The 25409-nt window shown below is 38.1% G+C and overlaps 1 protein-coding gene across 3 annotated transcripts in view; it reads left to right on the forward strand.

Annotated features, from left to right (window-relative positions):
• WDR70 (WD repeat domain 70) overlaps positions 1–25409 on the forward strand; it is a 224996-nt gene that overhangs the window by 87563 nt on the left and 112024 nt on the right. For all 3 annotated transcript variants that reach the window (XM_039543618.1, XM_039543620.1, XM_039543619.1), the window contains exon 9: positions 190–266. In XM_039543618.1, the coding sequence (XP_039399552.1) occupies positions 190–266 (77 nt within the window). The remainder of the gene's footprint in view (positions 1–189; positions 267–25409) is intronic.

The raw sequence follows: 25409 nt of genomic DNA on the forward strand, positions 1-25409 counted from the left end.
TATTGGTTTGAAGGACTGTTATTAAAAGACTGTCCATTTTACATATGAAATAATTGGCAGTAAGGAATATAGTTAATAGTGTAGGTTATTTTAGGTGGAGATCCTGAAAAATGAAGGGAAAGTAAATGCCTACTTGAAAAAATTGTTTGCCATAGAATTAGGTTCTCATGTTTTTCTGTGTTTTTCCAGGGTCATACAGCAATGCTTAATACAGGCTGTTGGCATCCTAAAATAAAAGAAGAATTGTTGACTTGTTCCAATGATGGGTGAGTATAGGTTCATGTCAGTGCCAGAATGTTTTTGGGGTTTGTCAGCTTTTGCATTTTAGGATCTCTGTGTACCTTCCCCAATTATAACTTGGTTGCAAACAGTCAATTGTGAACTTGTTTGTTGAAATCTGGAACCCAGTGTAAGACTTGTCTATAATTTGGCTTCTAGAAGAGTTTATTGGTTTGTCTACATTCTTTATTTTTTTAATATGGTGCTTTTGGTGATGACATAGCAGGAAAAATATATGGATGAATATACTGTAATATATTTCAAATTAGAAAAATGTAAAAAGTCATAGGTTTGAATATAGCCCAGGTAGGTATTGATTAGTGTTACCATTTGACAGCTGTCTAGTAGACGATTGGAAATGAATTTGTGGTCTCAGTCTTGATCCTAGTGACAAGTGTCCAAATCACAAAAATCACTGTGATGTTTGGCACTAATTTACCCCCTTCTTGGAATTTTAAGCAGTGAGGCCAAGTAATAAATGGGAATGGAGACTTAAATATACTGGTACCATTGTGGTCAGGGCTGAGGGCAGTGAATAAACAGAAGATTCCTTTGTAATTAAACAGACGATTCTGGTAACCTGTGCCTTCAATATAGCACTTTTCAAAATGACAAAAGCATTGTATTAACAATACCCACCCACTCGCTTACACCCTCCTCTCCCACAGTGAAACTAATGCTCCTTGTTGGAAAGTTCACACAGTTTGAAGGAGAGAAAAGAGGGCATGTGTACCAGAAAACAACATGTTAAACTACTAGGTTTTTTTAATGTAAAAAATAAAACCATTGAAATCACATTTTAGTTCTTAGACAAAAAAGTAAAGCAAAAATTTCACTACTATATTCATTTTTACTATATTCATAAATACTATATATTTATGAAGTGATAGGATTTTAAAATGTTGTTTCTCTTGTAAACACAAAGGGTAGACAGTTTTACTGATTTTACCACTTTAAAATTCAGTATTTTTACTTAGCTGAACAGTTTGTAGATAGTGAAAAATAAATTAAGAAATTATATACTCTCAAGACTGTCTAATTTTGTCTGCATAAACATATGCCTAGCAATTATACCAAATAGGGATTCAATGGCTCTCTCGTGCTTAAATTGCTGTGAATTAAAAGGGTCTGGTCAAGTGAGTAAAATGCAGATACACAGTGCTATAAATGGATGTGTAATTATATTCTCAGAGAAACCAAATGGATGACATTATAAGAAAAGTATTTGAAATCATCCAGTGTATTTCCCATTTCCTTTTACGCTAGCAGCAGTTTTCTCCAATGTGTGGATATACCACTTTAAAAGTAACAATTAGGACTTAATGTTAAATCTGCAACAAAGCTTTTATAGACTAAAGAACATCTTTTGTCGAGAAAATTTCTTTTTCATGTTAACAAGCTCAACAAAGTATCCTAAACGTAAGCAAAAATTATTCTCAGAAATTATCCATGCTTTAGGAAAGAAGAGTCTATGACAGTTTAGATAAAATGTGTGTGGAAGTCATCTGTTTCTGCAGTATTATCATCACTTGAAAGAAGTGACTATTTAGGAGATACAATTACTAGTTTAAAGAGACTAGTTCTTGTAAGTCTTGATCATTAATTTCACTGTTTGAAGGTTTCTTTAGTAAACAGGATTTTAAGCATATATTTCACAATGGTGTAATGGCATGTATTATGCAAATATATATTAGGTGAATTTCTGGCTTGATTGAAGTCAGTGGGAGTTTTGCCACTTCAGCAGGGCCAGGATTTCACCCATTGTTTTCAGGTGGGTCAGCTTACTCATGATTACAGTTAGTGTCACAGAATGGACAAGAGCAAGAATGGTGCTGAAGTAGTAAGAAAGAGGTCACTGCAGTCTTCTCCAGAATTAAAAAAATAATTACTGTAAGGTTTTTCTTTAGTGATTTCAGAGAGTTTTTTTAATTTGGCAAAATAACTTCAGGATCGTTGACAAGATTGTGGAGTAAAGACACAGAGCTAAGCAGAGAACTAGGTAGACTCGGGCAGAAGCAGTCAAAAAATGTGCTGTTGCTTTGTGTATGCGAGAAACTATATTTTCCTGAATTTTAAATGAAACCATTATGGGAAAAAAATATTCTACTTACTTCAGAAAGTGGCAATATTTGTATTTTCTCTGATTATTTTGTATTTATTAGGGCTGTCAATTAACCACAGTTAACTCACGTGATTAAGTCAAAAAAATTAACTGCGATTAAAAAAAATTAATAGCAATTAACCGCACTGTTAAACAATAGAATACCAATTGAAATGTATTAAATATTTTTTGGATGTTTTTCTACATTTTCAAATGTATTGATTTCTGTTACAACACAAAGTACAAAGTGCTCACTTTATATTACTTTTTATTACAAATATTTGCACTGTAAAAATGATAAAAGAAAATATTTTTATCATACAAGTAGTGCAGTCTCTATTGTGAAAGTGTAACTTACAAATGTAGATTTTTTTTGTTACATAACTGCGCTCAAAAACAAAACAATATAAAACTTTAGAGCCTACAAGTCCACTCAGTTCTACTTTTTGTTCAGCCAATCTCTAAGACAGACAAGTTTGTTTACATTTACGGGAGATAATGCCACCTGCTTCTTATTTACAATGTCACCAGAAAGTGAGAACAGGCATTTGCATGGCACTTTTGTAGCTGGCATTGAAAGATATTTAGGTGCCAGATATGCTAAACATTTGTTTTCCTCTTCATGCTTCGGCCACCATTCCAGAGGACATGCTTCCATGCTGATGACGCTCATTAAAAAAATAATGCATTAATTAAATTTGTGACTGGACTCCTTGGGGGAGAATTATATGTCTCCTGCTCTGTTTTACCCGCATTCTGCCATATCTTTCATGTTATAGCAGTCTCGGATGATGACCCAGCACGTTACTCATTTTAAGAACACTTTCACTGCAGCTTTTAGGAAACGCAAAGAAGGTACCAATGTGAGATTTCTAAAGATAGCTACAGCACTTGACCCAAGGTTTAAGAATCTGAAGTGCCTTTCAAAATCGGAGAGGGACAAGATGTGGAGCATGCTTTCAGATGTCTTAAAAGAGCAACACTCTGATGCGTAAACTACAGAATCCGAATCACCAAAAAAGAAAATCAACCTTCTGCTGGTGGCATCTGACTCAGATGATGAAAATTAACATGCAGTGGTCCGCTCTGCTTTGGATTATTATCGAGCAAAACCCGTCATCAGCATGGACGCATGTCCTCTGGAATGGTGGTTGAAGCATGAAGGGACATATGAATCTTTAGCTCATCTGTCACGTAAATATCTTGTGACGCCGGTTACAACAGTGCCATGTGAACGCCTGTTCTCACTTTCTGGTGATGTTGTAAATAAGAAGAGGGCAATATTATCTCCCATAAATATAAACAAACTTGTTTGTCTTAGTGATTGGCTAAACAAGAAATAGGACTGAGTGGACTTGTAGGCTTTGAAGTTTTACATCGTTTTGTTTTGGAATTTTTTTAACCCTCCCTGCATTGCAGTGTCTGGAGCTGACAAGCTGGGAGCTGTGGCCATGAGGAGAGGCAGCAACAAACACCTGGGAACTGCAGGGATAGCCATTGCAGGTAAGGTGGGGGGAACTGTTTTGTTTTTGAGTGGAGTTATGTAACAAAAATCTACATTTGTAAGCTGCACTTTGAGGTGAATTGAAAAATACAATTTATTTTGTTTATCATTTTTACAGTGCAAATATTTGTAATAAAAAATAATGTACACTTTGATTTCAGTTACAACCCAGAACACAATATATATGAAAATGTAGAAAAACATCCAAAATATTTAATAAATTTCACTTGGTATTCTCTTGTTTAACAGGGTGATTAAAACTGCGATTAATCGCGATTAATTTTTTTGAGTTAATCACGTGAGTTAACTGCGATTAATCAATAGCCCTAATTCACACATAAGTGAATTGGCCTATGGCTCTGGCCTGAGCTGGTCTGTCACAATGACATCTATTTCTTCCCTCCTTCAAGTTGACAAGCATTTCATTGATGTTGGATAGAGGATGACAATCTACAACAATGTTGTAGTTTAGATTGCTCAAGTCCACATGTGTAGATAGCACCATTAGGCTTCCTGGTGAGAACAACAGAAGAAATCCATTCTCATGAATCAACCGGTTCAATGATATCTGCTTTGCATAGTATCAGAATTTCCTCCTTGAGTGTTTGTCTCAGTTCAGCTGGTATGTTTCACACTTTATGCTATACAGGCATTGCATTGTTCTTTAACTGGATCTTGTGCTTGAAATTTTTTTTTTTAGGGGTGGGGGTGGAGGCAACAACTATGATATCAGTGAAAACTTCTGGAAATTCAGAGGTGATTCCTGGTTGTAGCCTATCTTCAGTTTGCAGGACAGGTTCTGTACTATTCATAGCTAATGTCTGAAGATCCCTTTGTTGATTCCATCCTAAAATAGAAACTCCCTTTTCAGCTACATAGATTTTTCCCTTGGGCACTATGGCCTTTGTACTCAAAGACAGCTGTAAAATAGCCAGATGGGAATGGGAGATCCACCATACACTCTGGAGTATATGTCTGAAGGATGCAACTCAGGTCAGGAGCTGTCAAACAGCACAGTGTAGAGTTGGTTGGGAATTATAGTGTAACATCCTCATCTCATGGCTGTTGACTCGCACTTGCTAGTGTGCAGTGGCTTGGTGATCTGTCACATTTAGAACCTCATTGGTATTCAGTTCACTATCATCCTCATCTGTGAGAACTCCAGATAAGATTGACAGAGGACTTACAGATTTTAGCAGAATGTCCTTTTTTGTTGCACTTCTTGCATACTGATTTCTTGGCAGGATATCCTTGAAAGTCTGCCTTGTGACCAAGGTCACTGCATCAGTAGCATTGATAGCAATGCGGTGTATGTGAGGGTAAAGGCACCGTGGATGTAGACTTAGAAGCTTTGTGGGTTGCAGTTTGTATCGAAGTGCATTAACTTCTACAGACTGGAAGACATCTGATATTATCGAAAGTGACTTAGCACAGTGGATGGCACTTTCCACTTGTTAGGTGGTTTGCATAGTTTTTTCCAAGGTAGGGCCTTTTATCTGCGAGGAGTCATTCACGAATCTTGCAACTGGTCATCATCTTGACAATTTCATCTGCTCATTTCATCTGCTATGCTGGCAAATTCACAGATTGCACTTAACTCATGTAATGTAGCTATGTAGGGATCGATGGGTCCGTGAGGCATTTGTACGTGGGAAAAGAACTTGAAGCATTTGGGAACAATATTTAGTAGAGGCTTAAATGATTAACCAGGGAAAATGTATCATTTTCTTCTGAATTGTCAGTGACTCAGAAACAGTTGATGGCATTTTTGACATAGAGTGCCACTCTCCATCCCCTTTTGCCCACTCAGTCCTCCCTAAATAGGTTATAATAATTGATTTTACCATTCCAATTGTGTGAATCATCCCACTAGGTTTCAGTAATACCAACTAGACTGAATTTATGCTCATAAATGTGCAATTCTTATTTGTTATCCAGGTTCCTACCGTTAGTGTAGAGGCAATTCAGGAATTTCTTCTTCATGTGCTTTGGTTCCTTGACTAATTTTGTTCTCAACGTCTCGATTTTGTGCTAAGTGCTCATATCTTTCTGCTTTTTACCCTCTCCTTTTGCTGTTAGTTTAACCCCTCCTCACTACTCTAGCCAGCCTCCTCAGCACCCTCCTCTGTAATTACTCAGGAATTTCCTCAGGTGGAGCACTGATAGAGACAATAGCTCTAAGAAGGAGAGGTTATTTATCTGTATAGTAACTGGAGTTTTTTTAGATGTTTCGCAACTGTGGGTGTTACACTATGAACTCTCTTTTCTCCACTGCTTCAGAGTCCTGCTAGGCTTTGAGGTTGAGAAGGAACTGGAGCGGTGGCAGGTCCACCCCTCTATATATTCACTTTTACTGGAACCTGATGGGATGTACGGCTCAGGTGCTGGCCCATGAGCACTGCTTACAAGAATTTCTGATCATGTATAAGGCCAAAACATTTTGAATAACTCCAGTTTCTCTACAGGTAAGTAGCCTCTCCTTATTTAGCTATCCATGTACTTATTACACAATGTAGATTGCAGTTATCTGGGTTACCAGCAGAGAGTCTCAGAGTGTCGTATTTGACTGTTCAAGGACCCACGTTTCCACTGAGAACAAAACTATAAGACTCAATTATTTTGGACTCCTCTATTAGATAAACAAAGATGGTCAGCTGACACATTACAAATTCCTTTAACCTGGGAATTATTGAGTAAATCTGAAGTATACTCTTATTAACATTCCAAATGATGGTTTCATGTAAAAACCTAAGCCTTATAAGACCAAGCTGCAGTTTGTCTTTTGGGCTTAGATGAATATAGGGCATAACAAAATGAGCAAATAAATGTTTCTTTATCCTTAAATTAAAGATAAATACCATTCCATTGTTGTGCTTTGCAGATAGTAAGCATTGTAATAGCATATAGAAACTTCTATAAACAGAACTGACATTTTAATTAGAAATATGGTGATTATCCTTATGTATATATTTGAATAACACTAACAAATTAACATGGATCCTTTCTGAAGGAATTGTTTGTTTGCATGTACATATCTAATCAGAATAAAATCCGACACATGCTCTCTTGCAATGTAACAAATGACTTTGTTTGCTTTTCTGTGTCTTATAACATTTAAAGTAAAGTTGTATCCAAAGGATGTAAGTTACAAATATATAACCCCTATCCAAATTGTTGATTATGTGAAGTACCAATTCTCACTTTAGAGTCTGACTGTCCTGTTTCTGCGAGTGAGGACATGTATTCCTGGTAACTCAGTTTTAGTTTGTTTGGCCATTTTTAATCCAGACAACATTTCTAGTATTTTAACATCAATATGTACTTACAATTCAAATGTTACTCTGATGTAGCCTTTTGCAATTCTCATGTGAAAGAACGCCTCCAGAAAAGGAGCTGTCTGTACTCATTAAATTCCCTAACCCTGAAAAGTGCTGAGTACCCCTGTCATCTTAAAGTTAATGGAAATTGCAGGTACACATCACCACTCAGCATGAGGCCCAGAATTAGTGTGTTAAAAGAAAAATTGGTGGTGGTGGTAATATTCTATTAATAGAAGAATATAAACGTACCATTTCAAGACATAAAGAACTTAGTTTGTTTATATCATTCAAAAAATCAGATTATTTTTATGTTAAAATAGAGGACGAAGAGGAAATGGACCATTTTGTTTTTCCTATCTGGATATTTTCTTATCACACATGTGATGGGTATTTCTGTATGAGCAAGCAAGAGAGCTGGGTGATATTAAATTCTACAGCAGCAGGTGTTTTGTGTCCCTAGTCTTACTTCCTTTCGCCTTTTCAGAAATAGAATCACAGCCAACCTTGAAATTTAGCAGTCCTGAGCTTTGTGATTTGTTGATGCAGCCAGGACTGTGGTTACTTTACAGCTGGTTTACTATTTAAAAAAAAATCTTTTCCTAACTATTATCTCCCCCATCCTCTTAAAACCCAAGTTCATACTTATACGCTTTAAAATGTATCTTAGAGACTGATAATCACCAACCTCAAGGGACTTCCTTAATAAAATATTTAGGGCTTAATTCTGCTTAATTACACTAGTGTAAATCTGGAATAACTCAGTTTACTTCATTGACAGCAGTGAAGTTATTTCATATTTACAGCAGTGTTATCAAGTACAATGTGGTCCTTAGACTTGTTTTCATTCTTATATTCATCAAATGTATGATTCATAATTGTGGCTAAATGCTTTACTGGGTAATGTGTTAATGTTGGCATTTTCATTATTCTTATTTTATTTACTTCAGGCCTATAGGTATGTGCATAGCACTTTATCAGTAAATTAGAGGACGGTTCCTTTCCCCAAGAAGCAATCTAAATTAGACTAAGTAGGGACCAGAAAGGGAGCATGGAAGGAAGAATTACCAATAGGCTCAATTAAATTTGCAAATATGATTTGTTGCTTCAGATATGCACAGTGTGTAATTTGCATCCTACACTAGAGGAAGGAGTAATGGAGCTTCTGATACTGTATAGCGTCTATGTAAGAGTGGCTATTATTGGCATTGAGATGATGGTGATTCTGTCTTTGAGTTATCTATAAAAATTTTTTTAAAGATTTACCCTCTCAAGCATATGGCTCATGATACTGAGGCTCATGAGCAGCAAGTGGCTCTTTAATGTGTCTCCTGTGGCTCTTTTCAGCATATGGTATTAAAGCACTGTATGATTTAATTATAAACTGATCTAAGTTATTAACCAATAAGGATGCTTTTACTGTTATTAACCAATTGAAATTGATAAAATAATACTTGATTAGTCATTTTGCTGTGAGTATAATATATATATAAACTAAATATTTCCCTTGTCATACTGTTTAAATATAAATATCTAGTACTATAATAAATGAAACAATGAATTCACACTACTGTGGCTTTTTTGGGTAATGTTGATCCTAATTTGGTTCTTGAACTACTGAGGTCTGAGTATAACTGGTCAAGTATTTGCACTGTTAGATTGTTTAATTTTTTTAACCTTTTTAGTGAAGACAGGTATATTAATCACTATTTTTTAAAAAACTCTAAGGGTGGGATTTTCAGAAGCACCTCAGAATATGTCTACACAGCAACTACACTGCCAGCTGCGGGTGTCTGCCTGCTGTGTAGACATAACCTAAGTGACTTCTGAAAATCTCACCTTAAATGCTTTAAATTAAGAAAACGTGGGTTGTGCATTTTCCTTAAAGATTTTAATCTTAAATTTGAACTTTTGGTAAATGATTTGGGTTTTTTTTTCTATTTAGGTTCATTTTCTTTCATATCGCTAGGTGGTATCGCTATATATTTATTTTAAATCAAGACATGGCATACTTCTGAAATTCTGAAGCATTTCTATGCTTGTTTTATTAAAAATTCTGTAAATGTTTGGTACAGGAAAAGTTACTTATTACTATGTAACTATATCATCATAAAGTTTTTTGACAGGTAATTCACAGTGGTCCAGAGAAAATTAGTTAGTTGTCATGGAGGAGAGGCAGGCAGCTTTGGCAGTTCTCAGAGTGTGTTGGTGGGGGAGATAGCTAGTACTTATTGAGCATGCTCAATATGCTATTTTAAAATATTTGTAACTTTAATTATGAACCTGTTGTGTTCAAACTCACCAAAGGCACTTGTCTTCTTCAGTAAACAAGTATGTGGCAAGTCTGAAGGATTTAAATCAAACCATGTATGAGTTATATGATAACAGCCTCACTGAAAACGGGAAACCCGTTTCCTCACCATCAGAGAATTTAAAAATTGCTTAATTTTTCAAAATAGAAAGTTTGGGTTTGGGTGAAAACTACAGGTTAGAATATAATGACACAGCCTTTCTATGAAGTTGCACCTGTGATTATAATATCAGTCAAAATGTGTGATAATAGTTAGGATTTTGATTGTACCCACGATGGGACAGTTTCTCAGCTGGTGTAAATCAGGGTGGCTCCGTTGATTTCAATAGGGCTATGTCAGTCTACACCAGGTGATAATCTAGACCATAATATTCAAAATAGCATCCTAGCTTCCAAGTGGTCATAAAGAGTATGGCCTAATGGAGTGGGTTAATTCCTTGCTTTCTGTAAAAGCTAATCACAGTTTCATAGGAGTCCCCAATGCAGAAGTTGCTCAGGAAAGAATCAGACTCAATGTATTTCCTATCTTCCTGGCACTGACTCCCACAGAACAGCCCCTGTATTGATGCATTTCCACTCTAGGTGTCCTAAACCACCACTCAAGTCCACAGCCTGCAGTCTGTGCACTTCCATTATCACACGGTAGTTCCCCAACCTGGTTAAAGCATATTTACATCTTGCAGTATTTACAGGACTTAACTGCATTTTAATCATCTCTCTGAATTGTGTTAAAGACTGACATAGTCTAACCATCCAAATGGATTGCTGGAGTTATGGTCCAAGTGTTCCTAGAATTTTGTAAGATAAACACTGATATTGGTGAGGTTATACCAGTATAGGCAAGACCAGAATTTGTCCCAAGGAACCCCATTATCAGCATAGCTGTTGTATGACCTATCTTAAATTTTTATTTTTGTATGTAGTGAATTGTATGAATTTTTGTATATAATAATGGATTTGGAGAAATGTGAAGATTAAAACTCTTATTTACACATGCCATCTAGCAGAGCTTTTTGGATAACATTACTATCGTGAAGAAAGTCTTTGGATAAATATTAGTAGTCCGAACACCTTTTGCGTCATCACAGTGTTATACAAACACTTTGTGCTTAATATACACAGTTAATGCTGGCTATGCTGCAATTTTCAGAACTGCTAGGAGTAGTAGGGCAGCCATGCCAAGGCCAATACCAGACATTTGTATAAACACCACATATTATGACTTAGATTAGATACAATATTTATCTTTACAAATTTGAAGACTACTTGTCAAAGTGCACTTGAAACTAATCCTCCATCTTTCTGCCTTCCCCCAAACTCTCAATTAAAAATCTTTGCTTTAACATGCTTTCCATGGGTTACTACTATACCATAGAGTCTCTCTTAAGTATGAGCTCAGGTAAATGAGAGAGTTGAAAGCTTCTTAGGTCTTTCTGTGGGATCAGTGCAAAGATAAATCCCACAAATGGAGCTGTAAGGTAGCCCTAGCCCTTCATTTAATTCTGAACTAAGCTGAATTTGCCAGGGATTTGAATTCTAAAATTCAGAGGTAATGGTCAGGTCTGGGATTCCTCCCAAGAAAATATTTGAAAAGTGGAACTCAGGAAGCATGTTAATATCAGATGAAATTTGACTCTTCTGCTTTAATTTCCTCTTCCAAACGATCTTTGTTTTCAGACAACACATGGTTGATTTAGTGCCTTTGAGTATATCTACACTGCAATAAAAGACCCACAGCTGGCCCAAGTCCCAGAGCCGGGGCTCCAGCCTAAGCCCAAATGTCTACACTGCAATTTTATAGCCCCGTAGCCCAAGTCATGCGAGCCTGAGTCTGCTGACCTGGGCCAGCTATGATTGTGCTGCGGTCTTTAATTGCAGTGTAGACATACCCTTTATGTCCTGTCTGCACTACAGGAACCTGCATCCTGTATGCTACTACTCTAACTAGCACCAAGTTATACCTGGGTGAACTGGAAATAACAAAGTTCCTTTGGAGGAGGAATGGGACGGGTACGAGACTGGAGCATTGCACAGCTATGTCTCTATTTGAGCCCTCTTTTGACGTTGTTGAGTAAACTCTTTTCATTACTGCATGTCATACGCCTATAGGCCCATTTCCATCTATATGTGAACCTCAGTTTCCCAAAATTAACTCTCTGGTGAATTTTAAACTATCACTTAATTTACAGTGGTATTTTCTCATGAGATACACATCTTGTTTTAATGACCAAAATTTTCCATTTACTGTAGTAAGCATAGGAAGTACGGTAGACTTAATAAACCAAACTCAGATATTTGTGTTTGATAGTGAAAAAATATATGGGGTAGAACAGAATATTTATCTTGGCATGTTTGCTTACAAAGATGATAAATCTGTTCTCTTTAAGAAACTGAAAGTGGTTGATTAAATGGGCACCATCAACTTGAAAGTCAGTTTTCTGACTAAAATTTCTACTGTAATTGTTAATAACATTAACATTACTATACATAACCATACAATACATACTATATACATACTAACATAAAAATACCCACTATACTATATATAACATTATGATAGCTAAAAGGAATTATCATATATACTCGATCATAAGCCGGTTCATTTATAAACCGACCCCCCCAAGATGAATAAGTAAAAATGGACATTTTTTATAACCCGTTCATAAGCCGGCCCTATCATTCAGGGGTCAGCAAACTTTGGCTCCTGGGCCATCAGGATAAGCCGCTGGGGGGCCAAGATGGTTTGTTTACCTCGAGCGTCCTCAGGCACGAAGGTAAACCTAAGTAAACAAAGTGTTCCAGCGCTCCAGCAGCTTACCCTGACGGGCTGGGACAGCAACTGGTGTGGAAATTTTTTGGGGGGAAGAAGCTGGGAGTCAGGGGAGTAACCCCTGTCACCACCCCCCACATGACCCCACCCCTAGCCTGGGACCCCCACATTCTCCCCATTCCTTCCCATCTTATCTGGGGAGGGCCAGGGGAGGATGTCTCTGACCTCGCTGGAGCTGCTCCGGCAGGCTGAGCAGCGAGGCCGCAGCCTGCGCTGGCTGGCCAGACCGGGAGGCGCAGCCGCAGCATGTTCCAGTGGGCTGGGCCAGGTGGCACGGCCACAGCCTGCTTTGTGGGGCGGGGCCAAGCGGCACTGCTGCAGCCTGCCAGCCCCAGAGATGCAGCTGTTTTGGAGGCTGGGGGAGAGCAGCGTGGCCAGAAGCGGAGAGACTCTGGCCCCACCTCTTCCCTTCTGGCTCTGCTGCCTCTCCTTGCTCCCTCTGTTGGGGGTGGTCTGTGTCCCAGCTCTCCCTCTCTATACCCGCTCATAAACCGACCCCCTTCTCTGGTGCTTTCCTTTTTTTACTAAAAAAAAGTTCAGCTTATGAACGAGTATATACGGTAATTCTCTATTTTTTCAAATTTTGCACAGTTACGAGACAGTAGAAAGTGCAGATAATTTTGCAATTTATAATGTAGAATTTATCGTTTGTTCCCTTCATTGAGATTTTTGTTCCTCCTGATATTTTAAAATCAACATCCCACTGACTTCTGTCACTTTCTTAATTTTCTGCCACAAGAAAGATGTGAAGTTGCTTTAATGTTTGTCATTAAATGGGTGGTAGTGGAGTGAGGTTGCATTCTTTAACTACTGTTCTTTTCAAAGGCATGGAGTGTTCTAGCTGCTGGTTGGTCTGGAAATATTTTTAATGGTTTGGGAAAAAATGTAGTTGAGTTGAAGTTGATATATTCTTTATCACAATTTTTTATTAAAACTAAAACTCAGTTTGCCAATATATTTTCTAATGAGATAAACGTGTAAATCTAACCTATCTAGCTCTCATGTATAGTCGCCTTCACTATGGTATTTAAGCACAGAAAGGATCTGATCCAAAGCCAATGGAAGTCAATGAGTGTTTTTCTATTAATTTCAGTGGCCTTTAGATCAGGCCTTTACTCGGGACTCATCTTGCAAACACGTGTGACGCATGTGACACAGATTAACTGGTTTAAAAAGTGGTTACCTGGCTGTATTAGCTCTCAAAACGAAATTGTTAATATTGTCTAAAGTATAGACAATTACTTGAGTACACTTGTTTTTGATATAAAAAATGTTAAAGAGATCAAATAACCAGGCTTAACCAATTTGTCTAAGGACAAAGTAGTACAATATAAAAACAAGATATACATACCACTCCTTCCTGCAAGCAGTTCCCTTGCAGTGTGCAGTTCATCTTACACAGAAGATGTGCTCCAAAGTATGCATTCAAAATTAGCCATACTTATAATATTATTGTTTACAAGCTAAAAACATTTCATACATCACCCAAGATTAAAATCTACCAATCGCTTTTTACTTTGTTTTCCTGTATTGACCTGTTCCTTCCTTATCTTTAGTTTTGGATACCACATTCCAAATACTAAATCCACAAAGGCACAATTCAACCTGTACTAGGACACACTGCTCATATATGTTGTCTTTAACAGGTTTCATACTAGCTAATGCCAAAAGCTACATTTAGCTTTGCAGAATATTGTGGGATAATATATATATATATATATAATCAGCAAACAAGTCAGTTACCATAACTATGCAACATTCCTATTTAATATAATGTATACAATATTAATATTGTGCTCATAATACATATTCATGGGGGGGGAGGTTAACATAGTATGTGTTGGCTAACATTAATCCAGAATCATCAGTTAATGGAAGTGTTTCTAGTGGGGTCCCATAAGGATTGGTTCTCAGCCCAAAACTCTTCAATATATTTATCAATGATTTCAAAGATAATATAAAATTCTTGCTGCTAAAATGTGAACATTATACAAAGATTGCTGGGGTCATAAATAACAAGTACAAGTCACTGAAAAAGAGCAATCAAGATTGCTTGGCAAGATAGATGCTATCAAGGAACTGCATTGTGCAAGATCATACATCTAGGAAAAAGAATGTAGGCTGTAATGCAGGGTGGGGATTATTTTATGGAAATGATTTAGGGGCCATTATAGATAAATATCTCAACATGAGCTCCCAATGCAATGCTGTGATAAAAAGGACTAACATGATCCTCGGATGTATAAACAGAGGAATAGTGTGCAGGAGTAGGGAAGTGATATGAGCATTGTGTGTGTGTGAGAGAGATGGAGATGGGCTGCTATGAGCTCAAGTTGCCCTGCCCCACCACAGAGGAAAGATGTAAAAGGGAGAAACCCAGCCTAGTTGGTGGCTGATCTGGTACAAGAACAGAGCTTCAGTCCTCACATCCTGGACTGGTCAGGAGACCACTGCCTGTGGCCTATGACTGAAACAAGGGCCCAGTGCTGAACCATTACTTGGAGACTATTACTAAAGGCTCACCTGTAGGCAACTGAACTGGGTTATGGCCTACCCAAAGAATCTCTGAAGGAAGAGAGTCCTACTACAACCTTGTATTAGTTTATTTGTGTTTTGGTTTTCCTTTCAGTCTTTGATAGCCCCAGAAGGGGTGGACTCCCATGGACTCTGTCGGATGGCTGAGTCTCCTATAACCAGCCCCTGTGACAATGTGGTATTGGAGAGACCATTACTGGAATACTGTGTCCAGGTTGGAAAGAGTTCAAAGAAGAGCTACAAGCATGATTTATGGGTTTGAAAATACCCCTTCTGTGAGACTAAAGGAGCTCAATATACTTAACTTATTAAAGAGAAGGTTTAGAGGTGACTTGTTCTTTGCCAAGAAGCACTTACACAAGGAAAAGATATCTGATCCTTGAGGTCTCCCTTAATCTATTCGACAAAGACATGAAAAGTTCCAGTGGCTAGAAGTTGAAGTCAGCATCTTTAAGCTGGAAACAAGATGCACAATTTTAACAGTGAGATTAATTAACCATTTGAATGGATTGTCAAGAAGTGTAGTACATCTCTTGGAGTCCTTAAATCAAAACTGGATATCTTTCTGAAGCTGTGCTGTAGTTCAACCATAAATCCTTGGGCTAGATGCAGGAACCACTGACTGAAGTTCTGTGGCCCCAGTTATGCAGGAGGTCAGATTGAATTATCATAGTGGTTCCTTCTGGCCATAAAATCTATGATTAGTCCTGTTGAAATAGGTGGGGCTACTTTTGTATGTAAAATTACTTGTGTGGGTCAGAGTTTGCAGGATTGGGTCTTAAGCATCTACTAAGCTTGTTGTTTGACTCTATAAGGCTGTAATCCTGCAAACAGACCCCTAGCCTCTCACGGAGTCCCAGAGAAGTTGATGGGCTCTATGTGGATAGAAGGGCCTGCCCATGTGGAGCTTCTGGCAGGATATGAGCCTAAACCTTATCTCTGAGGTGTGTTCATTGCAAGCGTGTATTTGAGTAGTGGCTGATCCTTTCAAAGTCCCAGTCAGCCTCTGTAATACGACTGGCCATTTCATCACTGTTCTCCTTCCCTGCCTCATGTGCACCGTCTTTGGTATCTGCAAATAGTTCTTCAGTGGATGCTTTCCAGTAATTTTTCTATTGTGGAGGTGAAATCTTTTGATTTTATCCTGATTGTATCTTTCCAGTATTTGCTAATAAAACTTTACACTGAACAGGTTTCCCTTGAGAGGGATTAGTTCAGTTTTGGCAACTTTTGTGCACCTTCTTGAAATGTTTCCAAACCTGTGATTTGAGAAATGTGCAATGTGTTATAAAAAAAAGAAAAAACTTGATCAATACTCTACATTTTAGCTCAGGAAGTGGTAGTGGAAACTTACTGTCCAATTATCTGTCCTATTGAGATGTACATTCATTCGTGTCAGTATGATTTAGAATCTGTTGGCAAACTATTCACTCTCCAGTGGCTGAACTTTCAGTGAGATAAGTTGCAGATCTTCTTTTGTCATCATAAACCTACTAGACTATATACATTCCTCCCTCCCAAAATAAATACCTTCCTTGTAGCCAATGTATGTTCCTTCTTTTATGTGAATTACAATGCATTAAATGGATACTCATCAATATGTAAAGTTACAGTATAGGAGTGCCAAAAGAGAGTTTTGTTGTTAAAGAAATTTTTTTTAAACTATTTAAATTTAACATAATTGTTTCTTTCAGTGGCACCCACGACAATAATTACTCTGTCAGCATTTCCATTATAAAGTCCTGCTAACAACTGAACCATAAAAATTTGTTTTGGGTTGAAACTAGGCATATAAAGTCTGTCAAGGGAGCAATTTTTGCAAATGAAATAGTTTTTATATTCAAGTTACAAGAGCGGGGAAAAAACAGAAGTTAGAAGTTGTGGTTTCAGATTGGTTTTATGCCATTACTAAAAAATGATTATTTTTTTGCCCTAAATGTGATCATCTGTAAATGTGAACTTGTGCCTTTAAATTTGTATTTTAGAACAGGGTTTGAAAATTAATATAATGCTGGTAAAAACTGATATTCCTAAATATTGAAGTTCTCTATTGATTACAGAACACAACATCAACACTGCTGCTTTCCCACACAGCACTGGACATTTGTTGCCAGCTCTTTGACCTGGAGGGACCACCTCAAAGGGGAAAATATGGTTCCCTTTCAATATCAATACAATCCTTGTCCACTTTCCTGAGATGGCTAACAAGGGTGTCAGTTATTTGGTGTGTAACTGGAATGAGGCCATGAAACTTATTTTGCATAAGTTACTGATTAGCCATCCCGCAATAATTATTTTAATGACTCCATAGCTGGCCACTATTTGAACTAATTACCTAGATTTGAAAGGCTCCATATCATATTACCAATCTGGTGAGGCAATATACTTTGAAAATAATAGCAGTATTGTCAACTCCAAATGTTCTAAATGTTTGAGTCATGTCCCAAATAACGACGAGATTTAAAAATAATAATAATTTAATAAGTTTGGGGTTCTTCTTTGCAATCTGGTTTCAGAGCCCTTAGGATTCACTTGATATTTTCAAGCTTTTCTACATGATGATTTTAAGTTAAAACTAAGATTCTGATGCAAGCCACTGATTGGGCTTTAAGAAAAATGCCAAATATTATGAGACTTGTGATAAAATCACTAGAATTGGCAAAACTTTTGAAAAACGTAATTTGTGTGTAAAATAAACTCATACAGCTGTTTAGTGTCCATGGATGGGTTATGGATGGTTATTATAATTATCTGTTTCATTAAAGAATAAGTAAGGGCTAACTGATACAGTTGACATCAAAGGAGCACTACCAGACTGTGGCTAGTTAGCATTGCTCTGTGCAGCTATCTGTGAAATGGACACAACTGTTGGTATTGTGACATAGTTAGGCCGAGGAAGGAAATTGGAGAAGGAGCCCATCACTCTAAAATGGACAGAGGAGGAAATAAAGTTTTACAGCTCCAAAGGAACCTAACATTGGATGAAGATAGAGGGAGAAAAGATGAACTTGTGATTAAGATACAGGCCTGTGAGCCAGGAGATATGCTTTTTATTCCTGGCTCTGCCACAGACAACTTGTGTTGCCTTGGACATATCACTTAGTCTCTCTGTGCATCTGTTCCTATCTGTACAATGAAGATAATAATTTCTTCTATGTGTACGTATATATTCATTTAATATTTGAGTTAATGTTTAAGGCACACTGATACAGTGGTGATTGTAGATCTTTTAACTACCTAAATCAAAATACTATCACAAGTTATCTTAAAAGCTGTACATGGGAGTTGCATGGGCTGAAAATCAAGACAGAATATGGCCCAGTATATGTTTTGAGGGGGGAGGGGAAAGGTATTCCCCAAAAAACGACCTGAAAAAATGGTTTAAGCCTTCTCTTGGAGCTCTTGCTACATTTCTAGTTCTAGGATCTTACCTTTCATTACAAATAGGTTGCTAAAATTCCTGTGTGATTCAGGCTTGATCTACACTTACAAAGTTCTGCTGGCACAACTATGTTGATTAGGGTGTGATTTTTGTTTTTCTGAAATAGTTGTGCTAGTAAAAGCCCTAGTGTAGGTACAGTTATACCAGGATAAGTCATTTTATACTGATTTAGCTTATTTTGATTCCTGAATCAGAATAAACTCTACTGATATAAGCACTTTTATAATGGTATAACTGCATCTGTGCTAAGGGAGTTTTTTTGCCACTTTGCTGGCATAGTAATATTTAAAGCAGCAAACATTTCAATGGTAAACAAGGCCAAATTATATTCTAGTATTGATAGCAATGCCTGTTATTATGATTGCCTGGAATTTCCCATTATATGACCCTGTTTTCTCTTGCTTATAACTGACATATTTTAACCATTTGGACCGTGTGCCTGCCTCTGGCTGAATGTTTTTGGAAATTTTCAGCCAGAACAGTTCACCCATTTACAAGAAAAAGGCTGGGGAAAATTCAGTGTTTTGCCCATGGTAAATTCTGGTAACCTTTTCTTTGAACACTCTGACCCCCTCATGATTTGGAGCAAGGACTTGAAATTTGGCACATTGCTGGCCTTTGTGCCAGGAATGTGCCTTTTGCCATTCCTGTGAAAATCTGCTTACATTTTGTCCAAGATATTAACCTTTGAAAAATCAGTTTGCACATGCTCAGAAGAGACTTCCTAGAGTTCAATAGCTAAAATATCTGAAGTTTCCATCTGCACTGAGTATGCTTCAGCCGGTGGTTGTAGGGGGCTGAGCAAGACTGTCCCTGAATTTTCAACTCTGGGTTGCTATGGGCCATGGGGGAACCATTGGGGCAGGGGAAAGATTTGATGAAGAACCAAGGTGTGGCGTGAGAATTGAGAGTGTCTTGGCAAAGATAGTGGAAGCCAGGGTGGTGATTGTGATAAATTACCATATATACTCATTCATAAGCCAAATTTTTTTAGTAAAAAACGGACGCACCAGAGAAGGGGGTCGGCTTATGAACGGATATAGAGAGGGAGAGGTGGGACACAGCCCCTCCCCCCAACAGATGGGCCAAGGAGAGGCAGCACAGCCAGCAGAGCCAGAAGGGAAGAGGCAGGGCCAGAGTCTCTCTGCTTCTGGCCACGCTGCTCTCCCCCCAGCCTCCAAAGCAGCTGCAGCTCCGAGGCTGGCAGGCTGCACCCATGCTGCTCAGCCCCGCCTCCCAGAGCAGGCTGTGACCACGCCGCCCGGCCCGCCGAAGCACGCTGCCACCCGGCCCAGCCCGTTAGAACATGCTGCGGCTACGCTGCCTGGTCTGGCCCGCTGGAGCAGGCTGCGGCTGCTCTGCCCAGCCTGCCGGAGCAGCTCCAGCCAGCCCCTGGCCCTCCCTATATAAGATGGGAAGGGATGGGATGGGGAGAGTGTGGGGGTCCTGGGCTAGGGATTGGGTGTCCCCCAGCTTCTCCCCCGCAAAAAATTTCCCCACTAGTTGCTGTCTCAGGCCGTCAAGGTTTACCTCCATGCCTGCGGAAGCTCGAGGTAAACAAATCATCTCGGCCTGCCAGCGGCTTATCCTGATGGCCCAGGAGCCAAAGTTTGCTGATCCCTGAATTATAGGATTGGCTTATGAACGAGTCATAAAAATTTACCATTTTTACTTATCCATCTTGGGATGGGGGTCGGCTTATAAACGAACTGGTGTATGATCGAGTATATACCGTAATGTTTGTGTAACAATCAAATACTGTAATGATGAATACCATAAAAAAAAATCATGAGAAAATTAACAATTCTGTCTTTTGGGCAGTATTTGAATAATGTGCAGTAATTAAAACCTAGAACTACACATTAAACATCGAAGAGAAAACAAGATATTGAACAGCTGCTCTTAAATGACCTCCATCTGTTCTGGGCACTGAATGAGGAAAAAATATGTGATCAAGTAATTAAAGACAGTATTATAATGCATAATAACAAGGGGACCAAACTGAGGCATTTCTAACTTTTGAGTGCTTGATTTTGCAACTTTAATGTTTCTTTTAACACAACAGTTTTTATTTGTGTGTAATTCTGTGTAGGTTCTTATGCTTCACTCATTGCAGTCATATCTGAGTGCCTTCCAGTGTAGTGCATTAAGCATGTGACTAATATCTATCTGATACTGTAGTGTAGATATAGTTTACTATGGCTGTGGGCTATAAGCAGCCCGTGAAAAAATGTTTCTCAAAATCATACCTTTTTGTGTGAAAATTCAAGAGCTAAACATTCTTGCAGTTTGGACTCAATTATGAAGCTATAGTACCAGAGCTCAGTATCACCAAGTTGACCCTCAGTATTGTCATCTATAATGATATAGTGAAAAACTAGTTCTTTAAAACAAATGCTTCATGTAATACAGAATTCTTTTCATCCAGAAATTCCCCTTCTACAGCATCCTGTTTTGTGTGTAGTGCACCATTGTGATAGGTGTTGCCCCAGCATTGTTGTGCGTGAAGGTGTTAAATTAATTCCAGCTATGTGAGGATGGCTTTCCTAGCTGAACTTGTCTGTTTGTAAATATATACGATACAGAGCTGATTAAGAAAGCATAGCAAGTGAGCAGGCCTGGCACAGAGAAGTGTGAATAATTAATCTTTCTCTGTTCTGGCCCCTGCTGAATGCTGTATGTTTATAAAAGGGTTAGTAAAGCTATTTTTGTCTTTATAAACTATGCATGTTTATATTAATATTTTCTAAGTTTTTTCTTGGTAAATATGTTAGCTGCTGGTTTTAAAAAATGTGGTCTTTTGAAACAGCTTGCATTTACAAACTTTTTCAACTGACGTATACTTTTACTTCAGAATGTCTGCATTTCTTCAGACAGCATAAGAAAAGTGGGTTAAATTAGGATTTATTTGAAAGATTAAAATTTAAAAAATCTTCTGTGCCATTCCTGTCTGTGAACTATTTGTAGTAAGTGCTATAAGACAGTTCGATGGACAGTGCCAAAGCATGTTACTTCTTCTAATAATTTTTGCCATATCCTGCTTCCATTAGTCACACAAGTAGTCTTATTAGGCTGTGGCACTATTAAAGTGAGAAACGTTTGGCTCTATGCCTCTATAGTATGTTTTTTATTAAAATCTATTACAAAAGAAGTCATATTTTCCAAAGTATGGTTAAAGTGAAGTAAGTTTAGTCAAGTGTTTTTCGCATTCCAGCATTTGTAAACAGTAACTTTTTGCTGGATGTTAAGTTTTCAGCTAAGCATCATGGGTTAGTATTTTAATCTCTCATCTTAACTTTTTAGAGACTCTGACCCTGGTATCGTATGTGGCTAGATCAGCTTGCTCTGCTGAAATTGTAAACATGGAATTGAATGTTGTCTGTGAGGCCCAAGTTTATAGCTTATGTAGTTGGGGAAGCTCCCTCTGTTTATCTACATAAGATACAAAAACTCTCATGAAAAACTATGGAATCCACTGAGTCATGGTGAATCATAAATGAAGAGTTTGTAGCTCTTTCACTCTTTGTAGTTTGTATCTCTTTTACTTCTAGAATATTAATCCTGAAAAGTTTGAGTTTCTGATTTTAGACAGCAGTAAACACTTGCTAAAATTAAATCACATAGGCTAAAAACTGCATAAATATTTCACTATGGATAACATAATAATTAAATGGCAGGATTATACCGTAAATCAGTTTATGCAACCTACAAGGCAGATGAGTTTTGAAGTTTTAAAAAGAAATTTTAAACTTCACTTGTTTGATCACTAAGAATGTGTTTGGTTCAATACAGAACAAAGAGATATACTATTCCTGCTCTCATACTGCTTCAGTCTGAGACATACAAGCAAAAAGAACAAAGCAGGTTGTCCCTTTCCTGATTCCCAGTGCTTTTGAGGCTGTAATTGAATATGTTGTAATTGAACTTTACAGTGGTAAGCTATCATTTTGTGTGTGTATATGTGTGTTATATATGTGTATGTGTGTATATATATCAGCATTTCAGAGTGGTATAAAATTATACTTGTTTTAATCATATTTGAGACCACAACTGCAGTCATGAACCCATGTTTGTCAGCTTTAACAGAAAAATAACTGAGGGGGAGAACTTAGAACTCATAGGCAGAACCGTGGCCAAAGGCTGGAATAAATATCTGTTGTTTTTATCTCTCTGATCTCCATGTTTCTATGCCTACTGCCTATCTTTTAAAACATCTCTACCCTTCTTTATTATTCTAATGAGTTTTGTCACTTAGCAAAACCACACCGTGAGAATTTTAAACATATATGTAAGAGCATGCAAATCCCCCATTTAATTTGGGCTTCGGATGTTCAGTTGAATACCTCCCTAGCCCCTTCTCTCTCTCCTCCTCTTCCCCCCTCCCCCCTTGTAAGTTGGAGGAAGATACTGGAATTAAAGCCACTGAGATCTTCATTCTTTCCCAGCAGAGGGAGGTGAGCAGATAGGGGAAGTTCACTGCTTTCTCCAACAAAGGGAGGGGTGGTAATTGGACCTCCAGTTATCTCTTTATTTGAGGAGCAGCTGAACTCTTGAGCATGTGGTCTGTAGCTCTGCCTGAGGAAGTCCTAACTGAGAGTTTGCCCATCATTCAGTCAAACCCTTCAAGTTCAGGATTCACATCCGGTTGAGCTAGGAAAGTTCTGAACCTGAAATTAGACAGAGTATTCAAGTAGGCACATGATAGAATCATAGATTATAAGGGACTGCAAGCTTCATCTAGGCTAACCCCTTGCCAAGATGCAGGGTTTGTTGTGTCTAAACCATCCAAGACAGATGGCTATACAGCCTCCTTTTGAAAACCTCCAGTGAAGAAGCTTCCACAACCTCCCAAGGCAGTAAGAACATAAGAATGGCCATACTGGGTCAGACCAAAGGTCCATCCAGCCCAGTATCCTGTCTGCCGACAGTGTCCAATGCCAGGTGCCCCAGAGGGAGTGAACCTAACAGGAAATGATCAAGTGATCTCTCTCCTGCCATCCATCTCCATCCTCTGACAAACAGAGGCTAGGGACACCATTCCTTACCCATGCTGGCTAATAGCCATTAATGAACTTAATCTCCATGAATTTATCTAGTTCTCTTTTAAACCCTGTTACAGTCCTAGCCTTCACAACCTCCTCAGGCAAGGAGTTCAACAGGTTGACTGTGCGCTGTGTGAAGAACTTCCTTTTATTTGTTTTAAACCGGCTGCCCATTAATTTCATTTGGTGGTCCCTAGTTCTTATATTCTGAGAACAAGTAAATAACTTTACCTTATTCACTTTCTCCACACCATGATTTTATATACCTCTATCATATCCCCCCTTAGTTTCCACTTTTCCAAGCTGAAAAGTCCTAGCCTCTTTAATCTCTCCTCATATGGGATGCATTCCAAACCCATAATCGTTTTAGTTGCCGCTCTCTGAACCTTTTCTAATGCCAGTATATCTTTTTTGAGATAAGGAGACCACATCTATATGCAGTATTCAAGATGTGAGCATACCATGGATTTATATAAGGGCAATAAGATATTCTCCATCTTCTTCTCTATCCCTTTTTGAATGATTCCTAACATCCTGTTTGCTTTTTTGACTGCCACTGTACACTGCATGGACGTCTTCAGAGAACTATCCAGGATGACTCCAAAATCTCTTTCCTGATTAGTTGTAGCTAAATTAGCCCCCATCATATTGTATGTATAGTTGGGGTTATTTTTTCCAATGTGCATTACTTTACATTTATCCACATTAAATTTCATTTGCCATTTTGTTGCCCAATCACTTATTTTTGTGAGATCTTTTTGAAGTTCTTCACAGTCTTCTCTGGTCTTAACTATCTTGAGCAGTTTAGTATCATCTGCAAACTTTGCCACTTCACTGTTTACCCCTTTCTCTAGATCATTTATGAATAAGTTGAATAAGATTGGTCCTAGGACTGACCCTTGGGGAACACCACTAGTTACCCCTCTCCATTCTGAGAATTTACCATTTATTCCTACCCTTTGTTCCCTGTCTTTTAACCAGTTCTCAATCCATGAAAGGATCTTCCCCTCTTATCCCATGACAGCTTAATTTACGTAAGAGCCTTTGGTGAGGACCTTGTCAAAGGCTTTCTGGAAATCTAAATACACCGTCCACTGGATCCCCCTTGTCCACATGTTTGTTGACTCCTTCAAAGAACTCTAATAGATTAGTAAGACACGATTTCCCTTTATAGAAACCATGTTGACTTTTGCCCAACAATTTATGTTGTTTTATGTGTCTGACAATTTTATTCAATACTATTGTTTCAACTAATTTGCCCGGTACTGAGTTAGACTTACCGGTCTGTAATTGCCGGGATCACCTCTAGGGCCCTTTTTAAATATTGGTGTTATATTAGCGTTCTTCCAGTCATTGGGTACAGAAGCTGATTTAAAGGACAGGTTACATACCATAGTTGTAAATAGTTCCACAATTTCACATCTGAGTTCTTTCAGACCTCTTGGGTAAATGCCATCTGGTCCCGGTGACTTGTTACTGTTAAGTTTCTCAATTAATTCCAAAACCTCCTCTAGTGACACTTCAATCTGTGACAATTCCTCATATTTGTCACTTACAAAGGGTGGCTCAGGTTTGGGAATCTCCTTAACGTCGTCAGTCTTGAAGACTGAAGCAAAGAATTCATTTAGTTTCTCTGCAATGACTTTATCGTCTTTAAGTGCTCCTTTTGTATTTTGATCGTCCAGGGGCCCCACTGGTTGGTTAGCAGGCTTCCTGCTTCTGATGTACTTAAAAAAACACTTTATCACCTTTGAGTTTTTGGCTAGCTGTTCTTCAAACTCCTTTTTGGCTTTTCTTATTACATTTTTACACTTAATTTGGCAGTGTTTATGCTCCTTTCTATTTACCTCACTAGGATATGACTTCCACTTTTTAAAAGATGCCTTTTTCTCTCTCACTGCTTCTTTTACATGGTTGTTAAGCCACAGTGGCTCCTTTTTAGTTCTTTTACTGCGTTTTTTAATTTGGAGTATACATTTAAGTTGGGCCTCTATTATGGTGTCTTTGAAAAGTGTCTATTCAGCTTGCAGGGATTTCAGTCTAGTCAC

Source organism: Mauremys reevesii, linkage group 6 (assembly GCF_016161935.1).
Source record: "Mauremys reevesii isolate NIE-2019 linkage group 6, ASM1616193v1, whole genome shotgun sequence".
NCBI lineage: Eukaryota > Metazoa > Chordata > Testudines > Geoemydidae > Mauremys > Mauremys reevesii.